The 25,738-nt window shown below is 44.9% G+C and overlaps 3 protein-coding genes across 7 annotated transcripts in view; 1 reads left to right on the top strand and 2 right to left on the bottom strand.

The window, feature by feature from the left end:
• plxna3 (plexin A3) overlaps nucleotides 1-1,449 on the bottom strand; it is a 42,572-nt gene extending 41,123 nt beyond the window's left edge. Inside the window, exon 1 of the mRNA XM_052054116.1 lies at nucleotides 1,168-1,449. The gene's annotated coding sequence lies outside the window, so the exon portion shown is untranslated. The remainder of the gene's footprint in view (nucleotides 1-1,167) is intronic.
• A 4,161-nt stretch (nucleotides 1,450-5,610) lies between these two features.
• ptpn18 (protein tyrosine phosphatase non-receptor type 18) lies at nucleotides 5,611-8,747 on the bottom strand. 3 transcript variants are annotated; one of them, XM_052055952.1, is made up of 5 exons: nucleotides 8,624-8,740; nucleotides 7,956-8,038; nucleotides 7,376-7,533; nucleotides 6,279-6,353; nucleotides 5,611-5,762 (listed from the first exon to the last, which is right to left on the bottom strand). In XM_052055952.1, the coding sequence occupies exons 2-5, from the start codon at nucleotides 8,015-8,017 to the stop codon at nucleotides 5,701-5,703; spliced, it is 357 nt and encodes a 118-aa protein (XP_051911912.1). In that variant the 5' UTR covers nucleotides 8,018-8,038; nucleotides 8,624-8,740; the 3' UTR covers nucleotides 5,611-5,700. The 3 variants fall into 3 exon arrangements, with proteins under 3 accessions (XP_051911912.1, XP_051911903.1, XP_051911921.1); XM_052055943.1 differs by lacking the exon at nucleotides 5,611-5,762 and having other exon boundaries at nucleotides 5,964-6,353; nucleotides 8,624-8,747; XM_052055961.1 differs by lacking the exon at nucleotides 5,611-5,762 and having other exon boundaries at nucleotides 5,964-6,353; nucleotides 7,376-7,521; nucleotides 8,624-8,742.
• An 831-nt stretch (nucleotides 8,748-9,578) lies between these two features.
• gripap1 (GRIP1 associated protein 1) lies at nucleotides 9,579-25,738 on the top strand. 3 transcript variants are annotated; one of them, XM_052054417.1, is made up of 29 exons: nucleotides 9,579-10,219; nucleotides 10,703-10,769; nucleotides 10,857-10,918; nucleotides 10,993-11,019; nucleotides 11,650-11,757; nucleotides 11,838-12,000; nucleotides 12,403-12,569; nucleotides 12,649-12,682; nucleotides 13,119-13,285; nucleotides 13,415-13,462; nucleotides 13,533-13,564; nucleotides 14,074-14,121; nucleotides 14,210-14,309; nucleotides 14,402-14,479; nucleotides 14,617-14,709; nucleotides 15,030-15,164; nucleotides 15,340-15,435; nucleotides 15,966-16,076; nucleotides 16,191-16,292; nucleotides 16,356-16,469; nucleotides 17,440-17,517; nucleotides 19,498-19,593; nucleotides 19,806-19,862; nucleotides 20,465-20,564; nucleotides 21,934-22,064; nucleotides 22,144-22,260; nucleotides 22,378-22,471; nucleotides 23,259-23,431; nucleotides 24,464-25,738. In XM_052054417.1, exons 1-29 carry the CDS (start codon nucleotides 10,178-10,180, stop codon nucleotides 24,542-24,544), a joined length of 2,721 nt encoding a protein of 906 aa, XP_051910377.1. In that variant the 5' UTR covers nucleotides 9,579-10,177; the 3' UTR covers nucleotides 24,545-25,738. The 3 variants fall into 3 exon arrangements, with proteins under 3 accessions (XP_051910377.1, XP_051910386.1, XP_051910391.1); XM_052054431.1 differs by having other exon boundaries at nucleotides 9,597-10,219; nucleotides 13,215-13,285; XM_052054426.1 differs by lacking the exon at nucleotides 14,617-14,709 and having other exon boundaries at nucleotides 9,585-10,219.

Genomic DNA, 25,738 nt, shown 5'->3' with positions numbered 1-25,738 from the left:
TGCCCCCCCCCCAGCCCCAAGTCGCTGCTTTTGTTCACTTGCGCTGCTGACTCACATGCACTTCAAAATAAAAGCAGTCACATACTTGACATTTCAGTTTGACTTCTTAAAGGTCTGCCGAGACTGTGGACGGGCCAGCTGTGGCCCACGGGCCTTATGTTGACTAACAGCTCCTGTTAATCTCTACGTTCAAGCATGAGGTCGGTGGGAAAAAAAGCGAGCATCAAAACAGCGAACGTTGGTGCTCCTCTGAGAAACACACCGATATTTTTAGGTGCAACGCGGACGATCCGCTCATTTATTATTCCCAACTAAGCAACATGGTGACACCGCGCATCACACAACAAGTTTCCGTTCATGGATCAAGAGAAATGACTTCCCCTTGAGCTCAATTGATCATTGACGCTGACGTCAGATGTGATCAGTCACTTTATCGATGATTAACCAAGTGGACTCACTTATTGATTTATTGATCGATCTACTGGATGATCAGAGGCTCCTTTCACGGGGCAATTCGCTTTCGTTCAACACTTCAATCCGATGTGACGTGACTCGATCGATCCGCTGATAAGGCGCAACACTCCTCCCTCCCCTCCAGTCGCACATGGAGGTGGAATGACAAACATGGACCAAGCCTTGGACTCCACCCCCAACCCCTCGACCCCCCCTTTGTTCTTTAATGGATCAGTGTCTGGAGTCCCTCTGCTTGGAGGACACCCCTTGCTCACCGAACACACACACACACACACGTATTCACGCCCCCCCCTTTTTTTTTCCTCCCAACACACGGACTCGCACAGGCAGGCATTAATGGGCTCCTTAACCTCCTCCCTTTTTTGGACGGGGTGGGGGGACCCCGTCCCCCACCAGGCACGAGGACACCAGCCTTCCGCTTGTCGTGGGTCAAAGCGAGCAGCCCCACCTGGGTTGATCAGCTCCCCTCCCCCATCTCACACTCCACCGCCCCCCTCTGCCTCCAAGTCCAATGGAGTAGAAATGGTGAAAAAAGGCGCACAAAAACACAGCACGAGATGAGCGTGGATGCGCGCGTGGAAGCGAGACACAGTCATTCAATGCACCCACTAAGCCCCCTCCTTCAATTTTCCACCTAACCCCCCCCCCCCCTCCACCTTACCCACTTCCACCCCCATGAGCTAGCGGACATACCTGGAAGCAGACAGGAGGGAGGTTGGAGGGTAAAGAGGTCCGGTTAGCTCGTGAAACCAAAGTGTCTCGTGTCGCTTTCCCCTCTCATGAAGGCTTCACGAGACCAGCCGGTACTGGCAGAAGTCGACTGCGAAACTGCTCCGGGCTCCTGGTACCAGAAACCGACGACAAGAGGGCGGATAATCCGGAGGAGAAAGATAGACGGGACCGACTCGTCCGCTCGTTCACATTCGACCTGCTTCAACTCGGCTCGATTCAGCGTGTGTATGTGTGTGTCTGTACGTGAACCCCCCATCTGGACTGTACCACCCCAAAGCTCATTCAAGGGGTGATAAATTATTTTGCCGAGACCTACCTAACGATATACTATTTGAATGTTCCATAAAACGAAATATGACATCCTCTGTTGGATAGTTAACGTCGAGTAATGATATTTTAGGTCAAGTGATGACAAATTTGATCCAAAACGAATGCTTTCAAGGCAGAAGTTCTCCCCCCCCAAAACTGCCAGTGACTAGTATGCTCCATCCAGATTCTGCTGTTTTTCTCGTCTTTAAGCAGATGTGGAGAGAGGGAGCGAAAGGGAGAGATTGGTGCAGCACTTTGAATGGAGAAAAGCAACATGGACGACACACACACACAAACATACACACACACGCGCGCGCGCACACACACTACTGCATCTCCCATTCACATACCATTAAAACTCGTATGAGGACAGCAAAATGGGTGGATGAACACACACCGGACCCGAAGAGGTTTCGCACAAGTGTGTGAATGCCGAGTGATGATGTCACCAAAGACAGAAGCCTACCATTACAGCAAATCATAGCAATTCCCTTCCAGCATGTCAAATATGCCCCCTAGTGGCTGTGAGCTGTATACGGGGTTTCCAGATATTCAAAATGCAAAGAAAAAGAAATTTTAAACAAACTCATTGTGAACATTCGCCTAGATTGTGGGCAGGCGTCATGTGTTTAGTTGCCACTCAGGGATGATGTGAATGGGAGAGCCAATGGTTGTCTTTTTCTCTCTGTGCCATCTGCTCAGTAGTGACTAGTCCAAGGTGCCGTCTGCCTTTTGCCCGAAGTCACAGAATAGTCATCCGCTCGCCCGCAACACTGAATGGCACAAGCAGTCCGGAAAATTGATCACACCAATCTGCCTTTTGAAGTGAGAGATGATGATGTAATTAAAATGGAGACACGATCAAAACAATCAAATAAACTGCACGGTTAGTGATGTCTGCCCGAGTATACTTTATTGTGTATTTGTTGTTGCAAGTCGTCTACGGCGTAGAGTACAACACTATACGAGCAATGAAAATGTGTTGTTGCAAAACTCACTTGTATTCTTTGGCGTTCGACTCAGCATGACTTAGATTTGCTCTTGATTTTACTGCTTGGTGCTTTCTACCGCCTTGAGTAGCGATTCGTCTTACTGTTTATTGTGTATGGTAAATCGCTCCATGTACAGCACTTTGTATGCAGCGATGGCTGGCTCGAGAAATACTCTTGACTTGACTTGACAAAGCTTTTACAAGGGAATTTGCGTGAATCTGGCAAAAACTGCACAAAACACTAAATATATCACATCTGGCAAAAAGAATGTGCATTTCTGCCACTAAATATGACGATGGATGTCATTGCTGCTTGAGTACTGACGAGAACTGGTTCTGGCAATCGTGTTTCTCGGTGTGCATTTGCATGAATTCCGAAATATGTCGGTTATTGTAGAATGGCTTCATTGTGACAGAATTCCTATTGTCAGCCAAATAGAGTGATTCCAATCCTTAGAGAAGACCCGATTGCTGAAGGACTGGCGAGAACTTGGTTATCAGGGCATCTGGAGCATATCGCCGCTTACTTTGGTCAGAAGAAGCAGAGAAAACCTCCTCAAAACTCACTTGTATTCTTTGCCATTCGACTCGGCATGACTTAGATTTGTTCTTGATTTTACTGCTTGGTGCTTTCTACCGTCTTTATTACCGATTTGTTTTACTGTTTATTGTATATGTTAAATTGCTCCATGTACAGCACTTTGTATGACTTAGATTTGTTCTCGGTTTTACTGCTTGGTGCTTTCTACCGTCTTTATTACCGATTTGTTTTACTGTTTATTGTATATGTTAAATTGCTCCATGTACAGCACTTTGTATGCAGCGATGGCTGTTTGAAAGTGCTCGAGAAATACAATTGACTTGACTTGACACCTATAGACAAACAATGGGCTCATCAGAAGCTAATGGCAGGGCAATTCAAGATAAAAAAATTGGACAAGTCGCCAGTAAATATCAGGCCACACATGGACACAAAAAATGGACTGATCACCAGTAAATGTCAAGGTGCACATGAATGACAGATTCCAAATTCATACCTATTGAAAATTTGGAGTCTTTATTAAACTAAGCAAAGAGGTTAAATGCTCATCAATATTCAGAGGCTTGTTGCTCATTAAGATGCTAAAGTATTTTTCATATTCATCAGCCACTTGCTCAGCTTAGAAGATTAATGTTCCTCTATACTGGGGGCCGAGGGTGGCTATTTGCTAAATGAAGGTGTTAAAGGCTCCTCTGTGTTCAGGATTTGCTAATTAAGGCGCTAAATGTTCTGTTATGTTCGGCGGCTAGTTGCTGATTAAGATGCTTAAGGTTTCTCTATTGGACAAACAACTGAGTGGTTGCCAGTGGGTGGGAAAGCGGGCGGTGGTGGGGCGGGGGGGGGGGGGGGTGAAGGGAGTGAAAAAAGACGCACGTATAGTTAAACAAGCATTCACATTTAAACCTATGAACAGTTGAGGGTCTTCACTAAAGCTCATCTGATAACATGTTTTTGGAAGCAAGCTGGAACTAGTAAGGAGCTGAGATTCAAACCAGCAACCTCTTGACTGGAAAGCAAACTTGGAAAGGCGGACTCGGTCTTGGCCAGATCCAAACCACAGTGTCCATATTTCAGAGTAGACTGCTGACTCATGGATATCTTGGATCATCCCCGTTTTATTTATACATATAATTGATTGGGCTTTAGGTTTATGCGAAGATAATAAAATATGTGTGTGTGTGTGTGTTGGGGAGGGGGGGGGGGAGGTCTGATTACTATGACAACAGCCTCCTCATGAGTGAGGACTGATGGGTCACGTGGTCACAGGGTGTGAGCCAGCAGAACCAGCAGCATTCCTCAGCGGAGGCCCGGGCCCCAAAATAACGTCTGCTGACTTTTAAGGTTTGAACATGGAAGCCTGTAATCATTCCACCGCGTCTCCCCCCTGTCATTTTCTTCACTTGATGTTTTCATCTTTTTTCCACTTTCACACACACGCGCACACACACACACACACTCACGAGGAGGCAGGCTGAGAGTGGAAGAAGGAGGGACGGAGACAAAAATGATGGCCAGGAACAAAAAAAAAAAAAGAACCACAGATGAGGAATGTTTGCTTCTGTGGTTGGAAGAAGCAGGAAATGACATGGCGACAAGGACCGGTTACTTCCTTTGCAACATGGACACCTCACAAGACCGCCTCCAACTCGTGACGGAGCAGCAGGGCCGGACGGAGGCTGTGCAACGGTGATGATGAGGTTGTTGCCATGGTTACCTATGAGCTTCACTTTGACCTGAATGTTTAAAATATACAACAACAAGGAGGGGAAACTTGAAAGGGGAGCTGCTCTGTTGCCTAGCAACAAGCTCGAGCTTTCTAAATCACATCATCACGTGAAATCGAATCACTCATCGCTCGTTTTGTCAGTCTCACTTCTGCTTCTCTCTACATTTAGGTCTACGCTACAGCTTATTGCTAAGCTAAGATGCTAATTGCGTACGGGTGCAGACAGGATACACGCTAACTCGGTGGTTCTTAACCTGGGTTCAATCGAACCTGAGAGGTTCGGTGAATCAGTCTCAGGGGTTCGGTGGAGCCATGGAGGTTAAGACACACCCACTCAACATGTCAATTAGTTATGACACGCCCACTCGGCCATCACTGGCTGGTTCATTAATGTACTAGTATGTCAGTGGCTAGTTGCTAAACTAAGATGCTAAATGTTCCAACATGTTTAGGCGCTACTTGCTAAGCTAAGCTAAGAAGATGTATGTTCCTCAATTCTCAGCGACCGGTTGCGAAACTAAGACACTAAATGCTCCTCTATGATCAGGAGGGAGCTGCAAATGAAGACGCCGAAGGCTGCTCCATATTTATCAGCTATTTGCCTAAACTATGAAAGAGGAATTTTCCTCTCTGTTCCGGGGCTAGCTGCCAAGCTCAAACACTCAAACGTCCTCAACACTCATGGAATGCTCGCTAAACTATGACACTTGTTAATGTTATGTGCAGGGTCTCCTTAATAAAAAAACTAATGTTGATGTTACTCTATTTTCCCAATTCTAGTTGCTACAATGAGAGATTAAACGCTCCTCCAAATTCGTGTTCATCTTTCAGAGAAGATTTACAACATTCATTTTATTTCAGACAACGACAAACGTACATGATACACATTCCAAAGTTGACTAATTCGTTGTGCCTCATGGACGATTTTCAGGTCCAGCCAGAAGGTGGCGTTCTTGGTCCTCTTGGCTTCCGAACCCGGTAATTAAATTCTAAAACAGAACCCAAATAAAATGCACACATACCATTAATGAATTGTCAATTGAAATGTTAACATGCTACTTCAGCATATATCCCACTTTAGCATAATATCTTATTTCCTTGTTCATGCGCCACCTTTTTCTTTGCTCAACGACTCTACCTTTCCTTCTTTGTGTTCTTCTTGCCTCACTCACTTGTCAGTTTTTTTTAAATTATGCTCTTTCCTTATTCACACGTCATCACGTTAATTCTTTCTTTCGCTAAATTGCATTCCTTGCTCATTTGTCAGTCACCCCTTTCCTTGTTTTCCTCAGCTCTTTGCTTGTTTACTTGTCACCTCTTTATTTTCATTTTGTTCTTCTGTCCTTGTACACTTTGCCCTCCCTTATGTTCTTTCCACCCTTCACTTATCACCTCATTCCACACTCACTTTTCGTCTATTTTCTCAGTCACCGATCACCCATTTCCTCGCTCACTTGTCACATCTTCCCTAGCTAGCTCGAAAAACAGGAAGAATATCCACTGACCGAGGCCGTCGCGCACACTCGTGTCGTTCATATCAGTCACCGAGGTGGACAAGTCTTCGTAATCGTTGAGTGTGCCTAGAAGGAGCGTGTAATCATTTATAATAACAACAATAATAATAATAATAATAATAAAAATAGCGGCTCGCTAGTCCAGTGGTTAGCGCGTCGACCTCACATTGCAGAGGTACCGCGTTCAATTCTAGCTCCGGTCTCCCTGTGTGGAGTTTGTATGTTCTCCCCGGGCCTGTGTGGGTTTTCTCCGGGTACTCTGGTTTCCTCGCACATTCCAAAAACTTGCAGGGCAGGCTAATAGGCTAATTGATCATTCTAAATTGTCCCGGAGTGTGAGTGTGAGCGAGGATGGTTGTTTGTCTGTGTGTGCCCTGAGATTGGCTGGCAACCGGTTCAGGGTGTCCCTGAACTTACTGCCTAACCCAGTGAGAATAAGCGGATCGTAAAATGGATGGATTGATAATAATAATTTATACAATTGTATGAATATTTAGTATCTTGGGATATTTTTAATTAGTTAAGAACTCTTGTAGTAAACTCACAAAAAGAGTGGACTAATAAAATATAGGCGGCCCGGTAGTCCAGTGGTTAGCACGTGGGCTTCACAGTGCAGAGGTACCGGGTTCGATTCCAGCTCCGGCCTCCCTGTGTGGAGTTTGCATTTTCTCCCCGGGCCTGCGTGGGTTTTCTCCGGGTGCTCCGGTTTCCTCCCACATTCCAAAAAAACATGCGTGGCAGGCTGATTGAACACTCCAAATTGTCCCTAGGTGTGAGTGTGAGCGCGGATGGTTGTTCGTGTCTGTGTGCCCTGCGATTGGCTGGCAACCGATTCAGGGTGTCCCCCGCCTACTGCCCGGAGACAGCTGGGATAGGCTCCAGCACCCCCCGCGACCCTCGTGAGGATCAAGCGGTACGGAAAATGAATGAATGAATGAATGAATAATAAAATATAAAGAATGTCGTTCTTTACTTTGCCTGCACATAATCATCAGGACTTTGATTTGTGAACTCATTTCGAGGGAATCGAGGACACTTTATGAAAATGACACTTTGCTAACCGTGTTCCCGGGTGGGTTTCTCCTTACCTGACACCCGCTCCACACCGGCGCTAACCACTAATCCCGCTTTGCGGTTGGCAGCGGGATTCAAACTCACAGCGCCCTCCGGAGCTCCGACCACGCTGTACAACGGCGCTGTTGTCGTTGGTGGGTCGTTGTCATAGTGATGGGAGCTGTGAAGTGTTCTCGGGAACGTCCCAAAAAAAGGAAACGAGAGAAAAAAAGAGGTGAAGAGGAAATGAGGGAAGATGAAAATAATGCCGTCACAATTAAACAGGGAACATACGACACAAGGACAAAAGAAAAGGAAAGAGGTGACAAGTGAAGAAGGTGATGAGTGAACATGGAAAGAAGAATGTTCCAAGGGAAGGAAAGAAAAAAAAGACAAATGTGGCATTTAGAACAAAGAACGACAGAGGGCACGAGTGAAAAATGGAAAAAAAGAAACGAAAGAGATGATATGTGAACAGGGAAAGAAGATCTTAAGGACGGAAATGATGACAAGTGAACAAGACAAGAAAACAGAAGGAAGGCGGCGACAAGGAAAGAAGAAACCAAGGAAGCATAGAAGGAAGGAAGGATATGAAAAAGGAAGGAAAGCGGTTACCTGTTTTCATGTGGTGGGTGCGGTTTGGGCTTGTTGACCACGGCGTACGTCACCTCACTCATGTTGTCATTTCTGTTGCAACTCTGTAGTGAGAACGACAAGTCACCAATGCGAAAGGCAATCGAGTGAGATTAAAGATAAAAGATATCCTTTATTTGTCCCACACTGGGGAAATTTACAGCCTCCAGTAGCAAGAATGCAGGTAGAAAGAAGAAAGAAGAAAAAAAACAACAACAACCACCGTTCAATTAAGTGCAATATAAACACAAAATGGATACATCGCAGTGCTATTTACAATTTTCTTTCACATCATTTAATTATTATTATTGTTGTTATTTTTATTCAGCAACCTTTGTTAATCTTCCCTTGTCACCTTTTGTTACATCCTCACGTTCTTTCCATTTTCGCACTTTGTTTCCTCCCCGTTTTTTTTCTCCTTTACTTCTCACCCTCTCGACTTGTGACCCGTTTCCTTCTGTCCTTGTTTGCTTCTTGCCTTTCCGCGCTCACTTTCCCTCTTCGTTTCCTTTCCATGCTTTCTTCTTCCTTTTCGACGCCGACACACTACAGAGTGTGTTCGTATTCGCCATTTTTTATTTTATTTTTCACCTTCACAATCACACACAAAACAAACCAACGCGCAGGTCAAGAAAAAAAAATACACCAACCTGTGAGTGGATTTTCGTTCTCTATGCTTGTCGTTCTTAAAGATTAAAAAAAAAAAAAGTCTGGCCAAACAGGAGCTTCACTTCTCTCCAACAGTCTGATTTGCATACAGGAAGTTTCACTTCCGCTTTTCTGGGCCGTGCCGCCGCGCGCATTTTGCCCTCACAACTGTCAACCAATCAGGGACTAGCCAAACGTTGCATTTCATGCGGCCCTTCTTATGTGTAATGGTCGCTGATAGTGTCGGGGTCCACTTGCCTGGCTTGTGTGGGGGCAGGGTGGGATCGGTTACCACTCAGTGATGGTGTGGGATGTGGGTGCGAATGTTTGTGCGTCTCCATATGTGCTCTGCGATTGGCAGGCGACCAGTTTAGGGTGGAGTCTACCTCCTGCCCGAAGTCACCCGGGATAGGCTCCAGTGTTTGGGGACTATCCCCCCCCGGGCTAGTTAAAATGGTATAACCCAAGAGGCAAGGTGCGGCTTGCCATCGTTACCGTCAGTTGCGTTTCATGCTATTAAAGCATCAGTTAAATGCCATCATGACTTGTGTCCTTAATAACACAAACATCCAGCACTGCCCGAATCTGCTGATGTAATCTGCTCACAAGCAGCAAGTGGCGGTTATGCTCGGTGTTGCGCCAATTTTGTAGTCGTGTTATGGAACTGTTGTAGTGCGGTTGTGGTTGTAGTTGTGGGCTGGGCCGTCGCTTGTAAAGTGCTTTTTTTTAAACTTTGGTACTCAAAGCGCTACATTCTGTTACCGCATTAACTTACTGATGACGCGGTGTCAGGAGCAATTAGGGATTCAGTGTCATGCTCAAGGACACTTCGGGGTAGCTGTGTATTGAACCCGCAATGTCTTGGTTGGGCGACAACCACTCTACCACTGAGCTGATCTTGGGGTACTGTTGTGGTCGTGTGTTATTGTGATACATGATAGTATTGTGGTATTACTGCATTCCTGCACATAGCAGTAGGTTTTCACTACTGCTGTGGTGCTGTTGGCGTCGTGTTTCCAGACTACTGTTGTAGTAATGTCGCAGCACTGTTGTGGTAGTGCTGTGGTACAAATACTCTTGTGCTACTGTTGCACAAATAGTGTAGTACCAGGCAGGGTTCCCATATCAGTTTGCTTCAGATGAAAGTGAGTGGACGCCAAAAGTGAAAAGTTTACTAAAGCGAGGACAAGTCATTCAAAAGCAGTAAAATGTGGAGAGCAGTGGTCATTCTTGTTTGTGTATGCTGAGTGACGAAAGTATGACGTCATGTGCTTATCGTCGCCAATTACACACCGGTGAGCGCTCCTTTTGTGCTGTGCGATAATAAACGGGGCTGTCTTCTTTCAGAAAATGGCCAAATATGTGATTGTTTCGAAGTGAAGGAGAAATTTTGATACACCAAAATGACGTCACATAAATCGGCAGGTGAATGCCTCGCTCGGGAAGAAGCGACCGAGCGAGAGCTCTGTCTCTTGGTCGCCCCCTCATCCCATCTCTGCTGCTAGCTCGACGGGTTCCCTTTAGCTTAGCCTAGCGACCTGCTAGCCGTCAGCATCATGTCGCAGGCGCTTTCAGAGGAGGAGTTTCACCGTATGCAGGTAAGAACAACACGACGGCACGCCCGTGTTACGCCGCGCCGATTTGCGGACGACGTTATCCCAAAGCCGCCGATTGATTGTTTTGGATGCTAACTAATGTTAGCCCCCTCGGGGTGGCACGACGACTATGTAGTTATCTTAGCCTAGTAACCCCGTAACGCACGCAAAGGGGCATTCGTTTTCTTGTCATTGTTGTGACCCATATAGTGTTTCAACAAGGTGGCGTGCACGGTCAACGCTGCGGTCTCTGCTAGCCGTGTCAGCATCAACCAACATCCGCATGACGGAAGCACTCAACCTCAAACGTTTTATTATTAGAAAGCAGTCACATACTACATGCCGTTTCATGCAATGTCACTGATCAGCCCAAGTGTTGAAATGATTTCAAGATGGAAATTTAAAAACCGATTGTACACTAGCGCGACAAAGTAGCTCGATGCTAATCACATGACTTGGCATGACGTGTTCGTTTGTGTCGCACAGGCTCAGCTACTGGAGTTGAGGACACACAACTACCAGCTGTCTGATGAGCTGAGGAAGAACTCTGCTGGTAAACAAAGCTGCTTCTCTTTTGTGCATGTGACATGGTGATGATGATGATGATGATGAAGAACGATGCGCGTGCTGTGTGTTTCAGAGCTGACCAACCTGCGTCAGAAAAATGTGGTGTTGGAAAGAGATTTTGTCAAAGCACAGAAAGTAACTCTATTTATTATAAATATTATTGATATTATCATTGTCAGCTATGTTGAATTTTCTTTTTTTGTCCGTAGGCTTTGAATAAGAGCAAAAGAGCCCAGGTAAGTGTTCCTCTCGACTGTTACCATGGTTACCAGTGCCCCCTCTAGTGGTTGACCTCTGACACTACATATCAGAATCAACCTCTGCTTTTCGAGTAATTGATGCCCACACAAAAAGTTTTGTAATTGCTTACAAATGCGACAAGATTGCAGCAAAGCACCTTCCTTTTTTTTAATTAGCAATGACTTTGGCCTGAGCACAAACCGGCAAGTAGGGAACTGTTACAACGATTAAGGGGGAAAAAAAATCACCCATGGACAAATACGATTATGTAGGCGTTCACTACATAATAGTTGCACAACAATAGCAACACTACCACAACAGCCACGCATTACCAGTGTCAGTCAACATTAGTCCCACAGTGTCACAAACTTACTACAACACTACTGCGAGAATAAAATATAATAGCACGATATAATGGTGGTACTACACAATTACTCTATGTCACCTCTACTACAAAAGTACAGTAGCACAAAGCTACCGAAGCAGTGCACTGGTAGCACAACACTACTGCAACATTCGCCAAACAGTAGCAGCCAATTCCGGACCAAGTCTCAAAAGACGTTTAAAAACGTCTTTGGGAGTGAATGAGTTAAGGACCCGTGAAGTCAAAAGTATTCCATCCGCAGGAAGTGGAAGCGCTGCTGAGCGAGAATGAGATGCTTCAGGGGAAACTTCACAGTCAGGAAGAAGACTTTCGACTGCAGAACAGCACGCTCATGGCCGAACTTTCCAAGGTGCCGCCCCGTGTTGACTTCAAACGGAAGAATGTGATCGGGTCTAGATTTCCCGCTCCCGTTGTCTCCGTCGTTTCCAGTTGTGTATGCAAATCGAGCAGCTGGAACAGGAAAACCGGCATCTCAAGGCAGAGGGCGAGGACGCAGATTCCCGGCTGAGCCCCAGCGCCACCTCCAGTCCTGCCGATGAAGCGCTGCTGCGCCTCCAGGCCGAGAACGCCACGCTGCTGAAGAAAGTGCGAGGTTTGTTTCTTGGGCCGCCTTTACGCACGGAGGACTCGGGTCTCGTCTTCAAAAGGGGCATCTTTTAGAAATGTATTGGTTTTCAGGGCATTTTTATTTTTTCAGTAACTTTCATTTTTTTCTAAAATGCTTCGTTTTAGTTTCTTTCTCAGAATTGACCGCGTTCAGACTGGGCCACTTTATTGACCTGTCTGACAGGTCGCTATAGCAGGCGTCGTTCAACGCATGTCGTGTTTTACGTCATATAATTGCAACATGAACTACTAGTTAGATGCATCACAAAAGCTAAGATGCCTCGTTAGCAAAAGCGTCTGAAAGTGTATACTACGTCTCCTTTTCAGTAACATTCAGTTAGTTTTTGACTCTGGAGCTCCATATGTGACCTGTGTCGTTCCCTTCCAGCTCTTCAGGAGCATTGTCACGGCGAGCAGCCGAGATCTGCGCTTTCTCAGGGCGACCAAAATGCTACCTCACAGCCAGACAGGGCGGCGAGCGCCAACGGCGTGTCTGATATCCACGGCAAAGGGGAGGAGCCTGCAACAGAATTGGGCGATGTGAGCGGGCAGCAGGTGATTGGCAGGCACCGTCTGAGTCAACTGGCTCTCAAGTTACTGCGGAAGACTGAATTCGTTTCCTTCCTTTTTGCAGAACCAAGCTCAGCTGGAACCAACGCAGTTACATGGTGAGAACGTTTGAAGTATTTCAATACACCCCGCGATAGCCATAAGCTCATCGGACAGTGGCTAGAACATGTAGTTGTTGTTCAAATCCACCAGGTGGTGCTAAAATTCCACCGCCAGAGTCATTAGCGGTGACAAAACAAACAGAGCCGTATGACTTCAGATTGACTTGTAATGACAAACAATATGCTTTATTGTTATCGCGGTACGATGATTTGTTCTACTGACAAAGACGTTTGCGTTATTTGGCTTGACTGAACCACTGCCGGCGCACGACGGCAACGGTACCACAAGCGAAGCCTTCACAAAAGGCAGACACACACTCTCCATCCGGGCTGACGCATCCCGACCTTGGATGGTGTAAATGGTTTATTGTCTGTCTGGCACACTAACTGTCAGACTGCCCCCTGCTGTGTGCGGCGCCCCCCTCCCCTTTAGGCCTGTCAGAGAAGAGCGTAGAGGAGATTGTAGCTAAGCACTCAGCGCTAGGCTGGTCGGCTGCACTGTGTCCAATAACTCACTGCTTTGGAGCAGAGCTGGAGGTCGCCCTGAACACCCAGACCGAGGAGAAGAGGCTGCTGAGGGAGCAACTGCGCCACCTGGAGGTAAACACACACACACACACCTGATAAATCATCATCATCATCATCTTCACATAGTAAGTGCTTGCTCATGTGAGTAAGCACGACGTCTGTTGTCATGTGACTTCAAGTCTTTGTCCAATCAACGTGCAGGTGACCAAACAGGCCGAAGTCTCCAAACTGCAGGATGAATTGTCAAAGGTAAATGCTCACCTGTGCCTCGACCCGGTCCTTTGACCGTTCCTGGGCTGACGCAACGTTTGTCTTTCAGCTGTCGGACAAGTTAAGGAAGAAACAGGAGAGGTGAGACGTCTTCATCGTTTTTTCGGCCTATTTCGGTTGCTTTTACGTCTTGTCTGTGTGTGTTGTGTCGTGTTAATTTGTTTCTTTGACTTCAAGATGGCGCCGTGAGAGTGGCTAGCTTTACAGCAGCTCCTATATTTTGTTGTTCTACTTCTTCCTTTCATAACTTTGCTGCCGTGAATTGGAATTTCTCCATTGTGAGACTAATAAAGGGTTTCTTATCTTATCTTATGAAACCTACTTAGCAGTTCTTTTCACAATTGAAAAAACTTTTCTTACGTGTCTTAACATCTGTGAAAATACGCCAAAGATGAAGAATCCCAACACACTTAACATTTCTTTGACCTGGACTGAAATTAGCTTGTTTCGAGACAAATTTCTTTTGCAAATTAGCCAGCACTCAACCAATGGCGAATATGGGTTTCTCCTTTCATTTATTTATTATTTTTTAAAAGTTTTGATTGATTCTTGCCGGACTCACGTTTTTTTTTTTTTGTCGTATGCTGCAGTTTCCAGCGTCTTCATGCGGAGAAGGAGGTTCTGTACAATGACAGCAGGTCAGAGCAACACGTGATTGTCACACGGGTCCACTGCGACCAATCCAAGACACGTCCACGGTGAACTTGTGGCCGACTTTGTCGACAGGACAAAGATTGAGGAGATCAACCAGAGGAAAGAGGAGGAGCTCAAGTTGATGAATACGCGAATGCAGAAGCTTCAGTCGGACTTGGCGGCGGCCAATCAGGTCCGAGGGCAATGTTTTGATGGTCGACGTGGGTCACGATTGTCTTCTTGGTGACGCGAAGGGTCATACGGGTTGTTTTCCCTCCGTGGCAGGTGACAACAGAGTTGAGAGAGAAGTTTCAATCCAGCGACAAAGAACACCAGCTGGCTGTGAACGCTCTCAGAGATCAGGTCAGTTGTCACTTGTTTGGGCAAGCGATTTCGATTTCTGCTCTTTCCACCAGACTGGACTTTCTTCTGTTTTTCTGCCCACCATTTTCTCTGCTATTTCTATGCTGCCCTCTGCTGGTGATGCGCCTACACTGCAGGTAGCAAGTCAGAGTGCGGTGAGTCAGGAGCAGGTGGACAACATCCTGCAGGAGAACGATGCTCTGAGAACTAATTTAGCTGCTCTAGAACAGGTAACAGGTAGAATTTTTTTATTTTAAAGAAATACTCCAAAAAGAATAATATAAAAAAATATAAACAGTGGAGTTGTGGGGGAGGAGGGAACACAAAAAAGAAAGAAAAAAGAGCATATGGCCGAGCCCTTGAAGCTGATGAGATGAAAATACACAACAATGCCTCATCGGTTGCTTGCATCTTCAAGTTCTGTCCACCTTCCTTCCGATCCCTCAAAGTTCTTATTGTGCTTTCTAAAGTCTGCGAGGCGCAAATATCCTCTCGGTTTCAACCACGGAGACGAACGAGCGCTTTGTCAGGTCTCACCCGTTGATTGCAGATTCAGACGAGCAAGATGCAGGAGGTCACCTTGCTGCGCGAGCAGCAGGAGGCGCAGGCGGCCGAACTGCAGCAGAGTCGAGCGGAGCAAGAGAAGCTCCTGGCCCAGAGGGATGACCTGGACTCGCAGCTGCAGGTGATCTTGACCTTCATTCGACTTTGACACCGATGCCGTCACTGCTTCATTTGATTGCTTACTTTGAAAGCAACGTTACTCATTTTTTCTGAGCAAAATTTTGCAGAAATCAAACTCGTTTCAGGGGGCTCACGGTTGTCTCCTTCCCTGTGTCCTTGACTGTCCCCGCCTTCAGGAGTCAAGTTTTGCAAACCGGAAGTTGCTGGAGCAATTAACAGAAGAAGGACAAGAAAAGGAGAAGCTGCTGAGGGAGCTGGAAGAGAGCAAGAAGGTACACACACACACACACACACACACACACACCATTCATCCATTTTCCGATCCTCAAAAAGTGAGGGGTGCTGGAGGATACCCCAGCCATCTTTGGGGCAGTAGGCGGGGGACACCCTGAACCGCTTGCCAGCCCATCGCAAGGCACACACAGACGAACAATTATCCACGCTCACAGTCGCCCCCTAGAGACAATTTTGAGTGTTCCATTAACCTGCCATGCGTGCTTTTGGAATGTGGGAGGGAACCGGAATACCCGGAGAAAACCCACGCAGGCATGGGGGGAACAAGCGAACTTCACACAGGATAACCGACGACGTCTGCTAAAACTGAATTGAAGGTTTTGAGCAGTTAGCTATTAATTGTATTTTTTTTTTTTTTTTTTTAACGACGGCAGGTCTATTCTTCAAGTCACAATGGCGTGTGTGTGTGTGTGTGTGTGTGTGTGTGTGTGTGCGTGTGTGTGTGTGTGTGTGTGTGTACGTGTGTGTGTGTGTGTGTGTGTACTCTGTGATGGATGATTGTTTGCAGACGGCAGAGAAAAGGAAGGCCATGTTGGACACTATGGCCATTCAGCTAAACCAGGAGGCATCCAACCACAAGGAGGCGCTGTCGGACCTCAAACTACAGCACGAGAAGGAGGTGAGCACTGCGCTCTAGTCCCGTAAAGTTTCCTCCAGAATTTTTACACAGTGCGCTCGAGACGCGGAAACTCTCCCCCAATGCCATCCATTGTAATACTTTTAACAAATTCAGGTGCTTGGCGTGAGGGGGCGCTATGAGAAGGAACTGCGAGGTCTTCACGAGGAGAAAAATCGCTCCGAGGAGGACATCCGGCAACAGCTCCGAGACGAGAAGGTGAACGAGAAGAAGAATGAGAAGCTTTGAGGGACGATACGAATGCAATGTTTTGCGCTTCAGGCTCGGAGCAAAGAGCTGGAGAGTCTTCAGGCCAAAGTGCAAGAACTTCACAGTCAGCTACAGTCCATGGAAGAAACCAAAGGATGGTTTGAACGGCGGCTCAATGAGGCCCAGGTGGGTATCGGAGGGGGCGGGGGGCCGGGGGGGGGGGGGGGGTGATAATGAATCGACAAGTGAGAGCCGCGGTCATTTCATGCCGACAGAACAGTCAAATACAAACACGGTCACGCCGAGACGATTGCACACACCCGACAGCGCACGCTACCTTGTCTGGTCCCGCCTCTTAAAGGCACATGCATGGATAGAACACAGACCACAATACAGATCGAATTTTCAATACATTATATATACTTTTTTTTTTTAATCTGAGATATTTACACTGTATTTAACACTCGAGCTAACGGAGCCGCCATTTTTTAAAAACGTTGTTGTGTTATTACTCAACTTGTGTACATTGACGATGCTCGTATCGCTGTTTCGTTCCGATGGTGCAATTTTATGGTATGAAAAAAAAAAATACAAAAGTAGTTACAAGTCATTTCTCCTAGCGCTATCCATTGCGAGACTAATAAAGGTTTTCTTATCTTCCGATACCGTGCACCCATAACTTGGATGGGGCTCTACTCATCTTACACGTGTTGTGCTGGTTTCCATAGCAACGAGCGACCCCCATTGAGGAAACACTGCTGGTCACCATCAATCGACCAGAAATCTAATTGCGGTGACGAGACATGACATCTGCTTGTAAATATTGACGTCCGAGGAGGAATTCTTGACGCATAGCGAGTCCGAGGAAAAATAAAAAAATTGCCCCCGCCCCAGCGAACAGGAGCCGAGTCGCCTGCAGTAAAATAGGCTGTTAGATGTCATTGTGGGCGGCGTACTTCCGATTGACTTCCGCTTCTTTGAAGTGAAAAGCACGAAAGTCTGAGGTGACACGCGTCTCCGCACGCTACCGACTGTCCCTCATTTGTTTATTCGACCTAATTTACATGAAAAGATATTGGGGGTGGGTTGAGAACTTGACGCCTTGCGATATAAACCGCCGTTTCTTTTCGCTATGTGCGTGCATGCCTACGAGCAGGAAAACACAGACAAGTTGACGCTGGAACATCAGGAAGCGATCAGAACTCTCCAGGACCAACACACACTTGATCTACAGGTAACGGACAAAATGGGACTTTGTGTGTGTGTGTGTGTGTGTGTGTGCAGTGCCTATAAAAGGCAACTCGGTACAGTTAAGATAAGATAAGATAAGATATCCTTTATTCGTCCCACACTGGGGAAATTTACAGCCTCCAGCAGCAAGAATGTATGTAGAAAGAAGAAAGGAGAAAGAGAAAAAAAAAAAACAACAACAAACATCTTTCAATTAAATACAATATGAACACAATGGATAAATCGCAGTACTATTTACAATTTTACTTCACATCATTTGATTATTATTATTATGATTATTATATGTATAAATAATGACATGAATGATTTAATATGATATATGATTTCAATTACAAATGAAATGTTGTGCTGTGTCACGTTGACATGGTGGAGATTAACGCAACAGGGAATTTTGCATTATGGGCAACAAAAAATAAAATAAAATTACGTACGCTGCTATCTAGCAAGCTAAAGATAGCTAAACTATCTCTTGAGGTAGCTACCGGTACTGCAACTGTTTAGAAATACTGCGGTTTCAACAGCAAAGTGATTTTGGAATAATAAAATCTGTTTAGGAGTAAAATGTAAAACAAAGCAAAAAAAAAAAAAAAAAAAACGCACAATAAAATAAAAGTCGAGGTAATCCACCCATCCAAGACCATTTCAGGTGTTGTACGCATTATTCGCCAAATAATGTGTATTTTATTTAAAACCACACCCCCAATTGTGAAAATACAATCCATGCCATTCTTGTTGGTGATTGTGTTCGCTTTATAATTATTCATTCATTCATCTTCCGAGCCGCTTGATCCTCACTAGGGTCGCGGGGGTGCTGGAGCCCATCCCAGCTGTCTCCGGGCAGTAGGCGGGGGACACCCTGAATCGGTTGCCAGCCAATCGCAGGGCACACAGACACGAACAACCATTCGCACTCACACTCACACCTAGGGACAATTTAGAGTGTGCAATCAGCCTGCCACGCATGTTTTTGGAATGTGGGAGGAAACCGGAGCACCCGGAGAAAACCCACGCAGGCCCGGGGAGAACATGCAAATTCCACACAGGGAGGCCGACGCTGGAATCGAACCCGGTGCCTCCGCACTGTGAAGTCGACGTGCTAACCACTGGACTACCAGGCCACCCGCAGAGTATTTCGATTACCGCAAATTCCGGGCTACAGACCGCACCTGATTAAGAGCCGCATTCTCAGATTTATGAAGAAAAATCAATTTAGTAATTATATGCGCTGCACCGTACTATAAACCGCTGGCCAGTGAGTAGGCGGGCGTTTGCTTCTGCGTCCCCGCCGCCGTGGAGCGCCTCCGGGTGAGGCCGCGGACGCGGTCCCCCGCTGAACCCCCGCAGAAAAAAACCCGCAAAATTTCTTAAGGTTAAAATAATCTCCATATTTTTATGAGCATGATAAATGCATTTGCACAACGGAATGACGCCGAAACGCATAATAAGAGGCATCGATGTGCATTTGCATAATTACGAGGAGAAATACTGCAGCCCACTAGGCTTTAAATAGAATAATGCAAATCATAGCAATGGGAAAAGATGAAATATGAAATTAATTTCTATAGTCAGCCGCTTAAAAATGAATATCGTAACTTTAGGCCCGATGCTGCGCGGATCAAAACACTCTTCTTACTTTTTCTTTTCTGACTGATATAAAAATGATTTAGTTAGATATAAACACATAACGGGGTAGGACTGAAAGAAGGAAGTTGTGATGACCGCTAATCATACAATTTCATTGGACCTCAGTGAAAGACTCATTCATTTTATTGGTCCATGTTTTTCCCGCGATGGAAAAAAAAAAGTCGCTTCATATTACACGCCGCAGTGTTGAAAAAAAAGTAGCGGCTTGTAATCCGGAATTTACGGTATTTTATTTCCCCCTTAACAAAATTCAATGATGTCGAAAGTGCAATTACTCGGGGCACTGAGTGCGGCTTGTTGTCACGTGTGCTCATCTCAGGCCAAGCAGGCCGAGGCGGAAGCCGTCCACGGGCAGATGTTAGAAATCCAGAATCAGCGAGATGAACACTACGGCGCCATCGCCAAACTCAAGCAGGTCGGCATCGTACAATTGATCTATCTTGCAACTGATTGTATCCTTGCAGATTCTTCCCCCCCTCCTCCCCCCAGTGTATTCTTTATCTCTTTATTGTTGTATCATGAAATTGTCACCGGCAGATGAGGACAATATTGTGCTTGAATCGGTGATGCTCACGTCGCAAACGGACAAAAGTGTTTACCCGGAGAACTCGTCTTCTGTTTCCGCAGGAGATCAAAGACACGGTGGATGGACAGCGGATTTTAGAGAAGAAAGGAAGTGCGGCGGTGAGCCTTTTTTTTTTAATTAGCATGTGCTCGCGCGCATGCTAACTGATAAGACGGATGCGCGAAAGCCAAAAGCGTCACACCAAAAAAAAAAAAGCGGATTTGCAGATACATGCTTTTGTTTGGACTGCGATGACGCAATGCATCTTCACGTCGCTTGACTTTTTCCGCGTTTTATTGTGACAGGCTGATTCCAAAATTTAATATATACATTTTTTTTTTGAACACCCATTCACAATCACACCGAAGGAACAATTTCACGTGTGAAATTAACCTAGCGTACATGTTTTCGTTAATGTGGGAGGAAAATCGGACGAATTCCAATTTAGGATGAGTGTGAAAAAAGTCAAACACTGTGAATACTTTCTGGCTGTTAATTCTTTGCGTGCGTGGAATTTATTTGCCTTCACGAATCCTTGCCATTGGTCCTGCATCATGTCGGCTCTGATTTTGAGACATTACAGTCGAACCTGGAAGGACCTGAGCCAATCTGTGCATTATTTATGGCACTGTGTTGAAAACCATATCTAATAAATACCTTAGCAATGTGGATAAAAAAAACAAAGTCAACATTTGCAGATTTGTTGTGTGTGCGTTTGTAGTTGAAGGACTTAAAGAGACAGTTGCAGCTGGAAAGGAAGCGAGCAGACAAACTGCAAGAGAGACTTCAAGAAATCCTAACCAACAGCAAGAGCAGAACAGGTACCGCTCTGAGCCACCTCGCAATCGCTTCATTAAAGCCGCAAGCGGCCAAAAAGGGGCGGGGCCAACCTCACGCCTCCTCTTCTACAACAAATCCTTGATGAAATAATGTCGGAACTTTGACGCCCGTTGTGCTGCGCTAACATTGTCGGATGGCTGCAGACAAAAAAATGTTCTGATCCGAAACCCATGACTTTGGCCAAAATGGTCTCATCAGACCCAGATGACCAACTTTCTGGTCAGGTTCTTCAGTTTTTGCTGCATCCCGTTAATAACAGACATGTGCCACCAATTTAAGGTTGACCCATCAAATTGTTTGTTTTTTTCTTTCTATAGGGTGCTTCTGAGTGAGCTTTGTGGACTTTTGTTTGGGGACCCCTGAAGGACCTAGTTTTCGCCAGAGTACATGAGTTTTCAGGCTAGTGAAGACCCCAAAGAGGGAGGATGCCGTTTGTGTGTGTGTGTGTGTGTGTGTGTGTGTGTGTTAAGTTGGGAAAGAATCCAAAAGGTCAGCAGGATCATGTCAACTCGTCAGGAGATTCTGCTTCATTCTGTAACCTTCTCCTAAATATTTGATCGAGCGCTTTGATTCCCTCTGCTATACACACACACACACACACACACACACAAAGAGTACCATGTATAATCTATAAGTACAGTTAAATATTAAAGAGCATTTCTGGACATTGGATAAAGCTGACAATCAGAAATCTCAAGTAGGTCCAACCAATATGGAGTTTTAGTTTTTTTTTTTTTTTTTTTAAGGGTGATGCTGATTTCAATATTTGAAAGAATGAGATTCCAATAGCCGATTCATTGGCAGATTCATTTCAACACTTTTTTTTTTTTTGGTCAACCACAGGAGTAATTTGACTTTATCTGACCATTCTATTTGTTTGACTTTATGCCAGAGAGATAAATCTGCTTCAAAGGTCTCTCTGTTGTGAAAGGGGCAGTCCTTGTGCAATCTGTGTGTGTGTGTGTGCCTTTAAAGGGGCGGGGCTTAGTCCTAAAGGGGTGTGTCCTCATCCTAAATGCCACTCTTTTCAAAATTGGCTTTTCCCCGGCCGAAAATGTTTCTTTGTCAGCTTTGCCTTCAGATGGGCATGTTCCTACTGAAAAAAAAAAAAAAAAAAAAATGGAGGCGTTGAGACGGCCTTTGTGTGCTGACTCCAGATGACAGAAAAGCCCTCAGCATTGGCAAAGTCACCTACTAGCTAATTTCCAAAACCTTTAGCCGGAAAATGCACTTATTGCTGCATCCTGGCATATTTTTCCGCTGTGTCTGCCATGCTCTTAAGATGGCTCCCTGCTGCTATGCTCCTTTTGAGAAGAACGTAATTAATAAAAGGCCTTGCTCTACCCGCAGGTTTGGAGGAGCTGGTCTTGTCCGAGATCAACAGTCCCAGTCGCACTCAGCAAACGGGAGACTCGTCCTCGGTCTCGTCCTTCTCCTACCGAGACATGATGAAGGAGAGCCAGAGCGCCGGTCAAAACAAGGTGGACGGCGGCCTGCCCGACCGACTCTGCGTTTGTCGGAGCCGCGGGTGTAACTCTCTCCTTCTGTCGTCGTCGCCAGTCGGGAGGAGGAAGTCCTCAGTGTCAGCGTGCCGCCGAGCTGTCCGACGACGAGCTGGGTGAGCTGTTCCAGAGGCTCGCCGAGGTCCAGCAGGAGAAGTGGATGCTGGAGGAGAAGGTCCGTTGCGCCCGCTAACTCGTTTCGGCGCATTTTTCAAGGCCGACAGAACATTGAGTTCCGGAGCTAGATCAGCATCAGAAACCGTCACGTGACCACTGCAAATGTGATTGACAGGTCAAACATTTGGAGGTGAGCTGCTCGTCCATGGCAGAAGACATCTGCAGGAAGAGCGCCATCATCGAGTCTTACGTCATGGACAGCCGCATAGGTGACCGCAGGCCGACAAACGCACACGCAGACAATCGCGGTTCAAATGCCCACGAAAAATGCTTCGTTATTCACCTTTCATTTTTTAATGAATTTTTATGAATTATAATGAACCCATTGATTCTTTAACAAAATCATTCTTATTCTATTATTTCCAAAAGATCACGGTACTCATGATAGATTGAAATGGTGTCAATTACCGGTATTTAATTTTTAAACATTGTTGTTTGTTCCTAATACTTTTATTTTATTTTTTTTATTTCAAGGTTTTAAAGCTGTTTATTTTTCGTTATGGACCAAAAATCAACAAACCAAACCAATGATTTGACAAATGAAAAATGTGTGATTTACATAATAAATAAAAAGGTTTAAAATCGCAAAAAAAAGGTCTTTGTCGCACCAATATAATATTTTTATTGTATTTATTAAAAGTCAACCAAGTATTGGAGAAAGTTTTTTTGGGGGGGGGATAAATGTACTAAAAAGTATGGAATTGTGATTGCATTATTTACCATAATTTAATTCACCAATTGTTCAATTGAAAATGAATGGTGTAAAAAAAACATTTAAAATTAAAAAATAATTTTAATTATTTGATTTTATTATTTGCAGTAAATCAACTCACCATTTAATTGTAAAAAAAAAACATTTAAAATTAAAAAATAATTTTAATTATTTGATTTTATTATTTGCAGTAAATCAACTCACCATTTAATTGTAAAAAAAAAAAAAAAAAAACTGCGGCGTCGTGTCCTCACCGCGCGTCTCCTCTCCCCCGCTGCGCTCAGACGTGTCAGGCGGGGCGGCGGGCGGTCACGGAGCGGCTCAGGTTGACCGAGGAGGTCTGGGGTCCGTCTTGAGGGACCTGGTCAAATCTGGCGACGAGAACCTGCGCGAGATGAACAAGAAGCTGCAGAACATGCTGGAGGAGCAGCTGACCAAGAACATGCACCTTCACAAGGTAAAATCCAACGCGCCCGTGCTAATGTTAACATTCAACGCTGCGCTAGTGTGAACCTGCTGGAGGGGAACGATTCTCAAAGTGCTCCCTCTAGTGGTATGGGAAAGGATCACTGATGGAAGACTGATTGTGTTGCACACTCTTATTGTACAGTTCAGCTGTATTTAATCTTTAAACTATGTAATCTTTTGAAACAGTTTTAAAACATTTAATTAAGTACAATTTTTATTTATTTTTGTAAAAAATATATAAATTTTAAAAATACATTTTATATTTATTATTATTTTATCTTCAATACATTTTCTCTGATTCGCTAACGACTTAATTTTTTGTTTTTCTATCATTTCAATGGAGTGTTAATGTAAACTGCATAATATAATTGTGTCATTTTTAAATTTGTTTTAATTGAGTACAGTAATGATTTACATTTTACTTTTCAAGAACAGTACACTTCAGTTATATTTAACTTTGGAAGACTACACTTGAAGAATTTATGGTCTTGAATAGCTTTTATTTAACGTTTACGTGCGACACATTTCAAATGAATCATTATTCAATGAGTATTTTTATTTCCTAAACTTTGAGCAGTGTTCGTGATCAAATCACACATCATGGTATAATATTTTTGATTTTGATTTTTTTTCTTTTTAACCCTGAACAGTAAATATTTTTACTTTTCATGGAGATTATTATTTTTTTGGGGGGTAACTTTCACAACGTCCCACCATCGGAGCTCTACAGTGGCTCACAATAATCTGAAATAGACTGCTCAGAAATAAGATCTCATTTTTATGACCCCATAGGCCTACTCTATTTTATCTTAATGTTAGACATGATGATGCTACTTGGAGAGCTAAGTGTTTTTGAGGTGGTTAAAAAAAAAATCACTGTGGTTTGTAGTCCATTTACTGGTCGACACACCCACCGGCCCCCATCTGCGATCGAGAGTTTGCCGTTCCCCGCACGCCCGCACTCCTCCCAACAGAGGAAAAACAGAAGACAAATGTCTGTCTGTCTTTTATTTTTTTCCAGGATATGGAGGTTTTGTCCCAGGAATTAGTCCGTCTCAGTAAAGAACCAGCTCCTGATGCTAATTCAGCCGGCTCCGGTTGAGACTACTTCCCGAGTCATCCGTCCATTTGCCCCAAATATCAGATGGAAGACCAGGTCAGACGAGCACCCGCCACTGATGTCTTGCGGGCCCTCGAGCGTTATTTTAGCCGGTGATTCCCAACCAGTGTGTGCCGAGGCACATTTCACGTCATTGATCAGAAAATAATTGATTTTTTAAAAAAATACTCTCATCGTTTATCATCCATCTATGCTCGTGACTGGTGACGGGCAGAACAAATAAATGATCTTCTATTAGATGGCAGAAAGTATCTCATGGACATGCGTCGCCACTTTTTGGGACGTTTCTGTTGGGTGGTGTGCCGTGAGATTATTTTTTTTTTTCCAACTCCAAATATGTGCCCTGGCTCAATAAAGGTTGGGAATCACTGATTTGGGCTATGATTAAATGCTGGAATGTCTCCATCCATCCATCCATCCAAAGCGTGCAGGAAACGGAAATGTTTAGCCTATCGTTGTTTCTTAACGAATGTACCGTCACTGAATCATCCCAAAAAGTCACGTGATTCGGTTGCGCTGGACCCTGGCTACGACCCGACGACCTCCATTGCAAAGAATCCGTTGTACAGAGCCCCTACAGTGAAAGAAAGAATCCCCGTTTGAGGTGTGTCGTGTCTAGGGTCCCGTCACTTCAGGCCTTCACGCTGTGTCGGCTTGCGTCCACGCGCTGGCCGAGGAGCAGGAGCTCTGACGTGACATTTACAATCAAAGTCTTTTGCTTTGTGGCTGCAACTCTGCCAGAGCATGCGTTGTTGCACTTTCTTTACGCCTAATCAAAAGCATATAATGAATGTGAGTGAGATATGAATATATATATATATATGAAAAAGAACAGTTTTTCCGGTTACTTTTATCATTTCGTTATCATACGTCTTTGTTTTGAAAACTGTTCGATATCACGCCTGTAAATGGACTTGTCTTCATTGTTGTCGGGCTCAGTCTATGTCCTGCTTACCGTTTCAGGTCTTATTTATAAAAGAAAACGGAGTGTTTGCCATCACTCTACACTACATGGTCCTAGACTATTTCCTGGACTGTCACATCCCCCAATGGCTTCGGTTTTTGGTTCTGACGTGTTCTTGGGGGGGGTTTAGGCCTCAGAAAGAAAGTCATTTGAAATGAAATAGGAAAGTGATGATTTCTATCACAAAGAAAAATAAAGTGAGTGAAACATCA

This window comes from Hippocampus zosterae, chromosome 2, assembly GCF_025434085.1.
Source record: "Hippocampus zosterae strain Florida chromosome 2, ASM2543408v3, whole genome shotgun sequence".
NCBI lineage: Eukaryota > Metazoa > Chordata > Actinopteri > Syngnathiformes > Syngnathidae > Hippocampus > Hippocampus zosterae.
This window is presented reverse-complemented; position numbering and strand designations above follow the sequence as displayed.

What these genes read in the sequence shown, in the direction of transcription:
- ptpn18 (XM_052055943.1), bottom strand. Translation starts at nt 8,017, where the DNA reads ATGAGTGAGGTGACGTACGCCGTGGTCAACAAGCCCAAACCGCACCCA. An exon ending in CACCCACCACATGAAAACAG is followed by an intron (nt 7,534 to 7,955) that starts GTAACCGCTTTC and finishes GACGTTCCCGAG; the next exon opens with AACACTTCACAGCTCCCATC. An exon ending in CGGTGTGGAGCGGGTGTCAG is followed by an intron (nt 6,354 to 7,375) that starts GTAAGGAGAAAC and finishes CGCTCCTTCTAG; the next exon opens with GCACACTCAACGATTACGAA.
- gripap1 (XM_052054417.1), top strand. Translation starts at nt 10,178, where the DNA reads ATGTCGCAGGCGCTTTCAGAGGAGGAGTTTCACCGTATGCAG. An exon ending in GCTGAGGAAGAACTCTGCTG is followed by an intron (nt 10,770 to 10,856) that starts GTAAACAAAGCT and finishes TGTGTGTTTCAG; the next exon opens with AGCTGACCAACCTGCGTCAG. An exon ending in AGAAGAAAGGAAGTGCGGCG is followed by an intron (nt 19,863 to 20,464) that starts GTGAGCCTTTTT and finishes GTGCGTTTGTAG; the next exon opens with TTGAAGGACTTAAAGAGACA.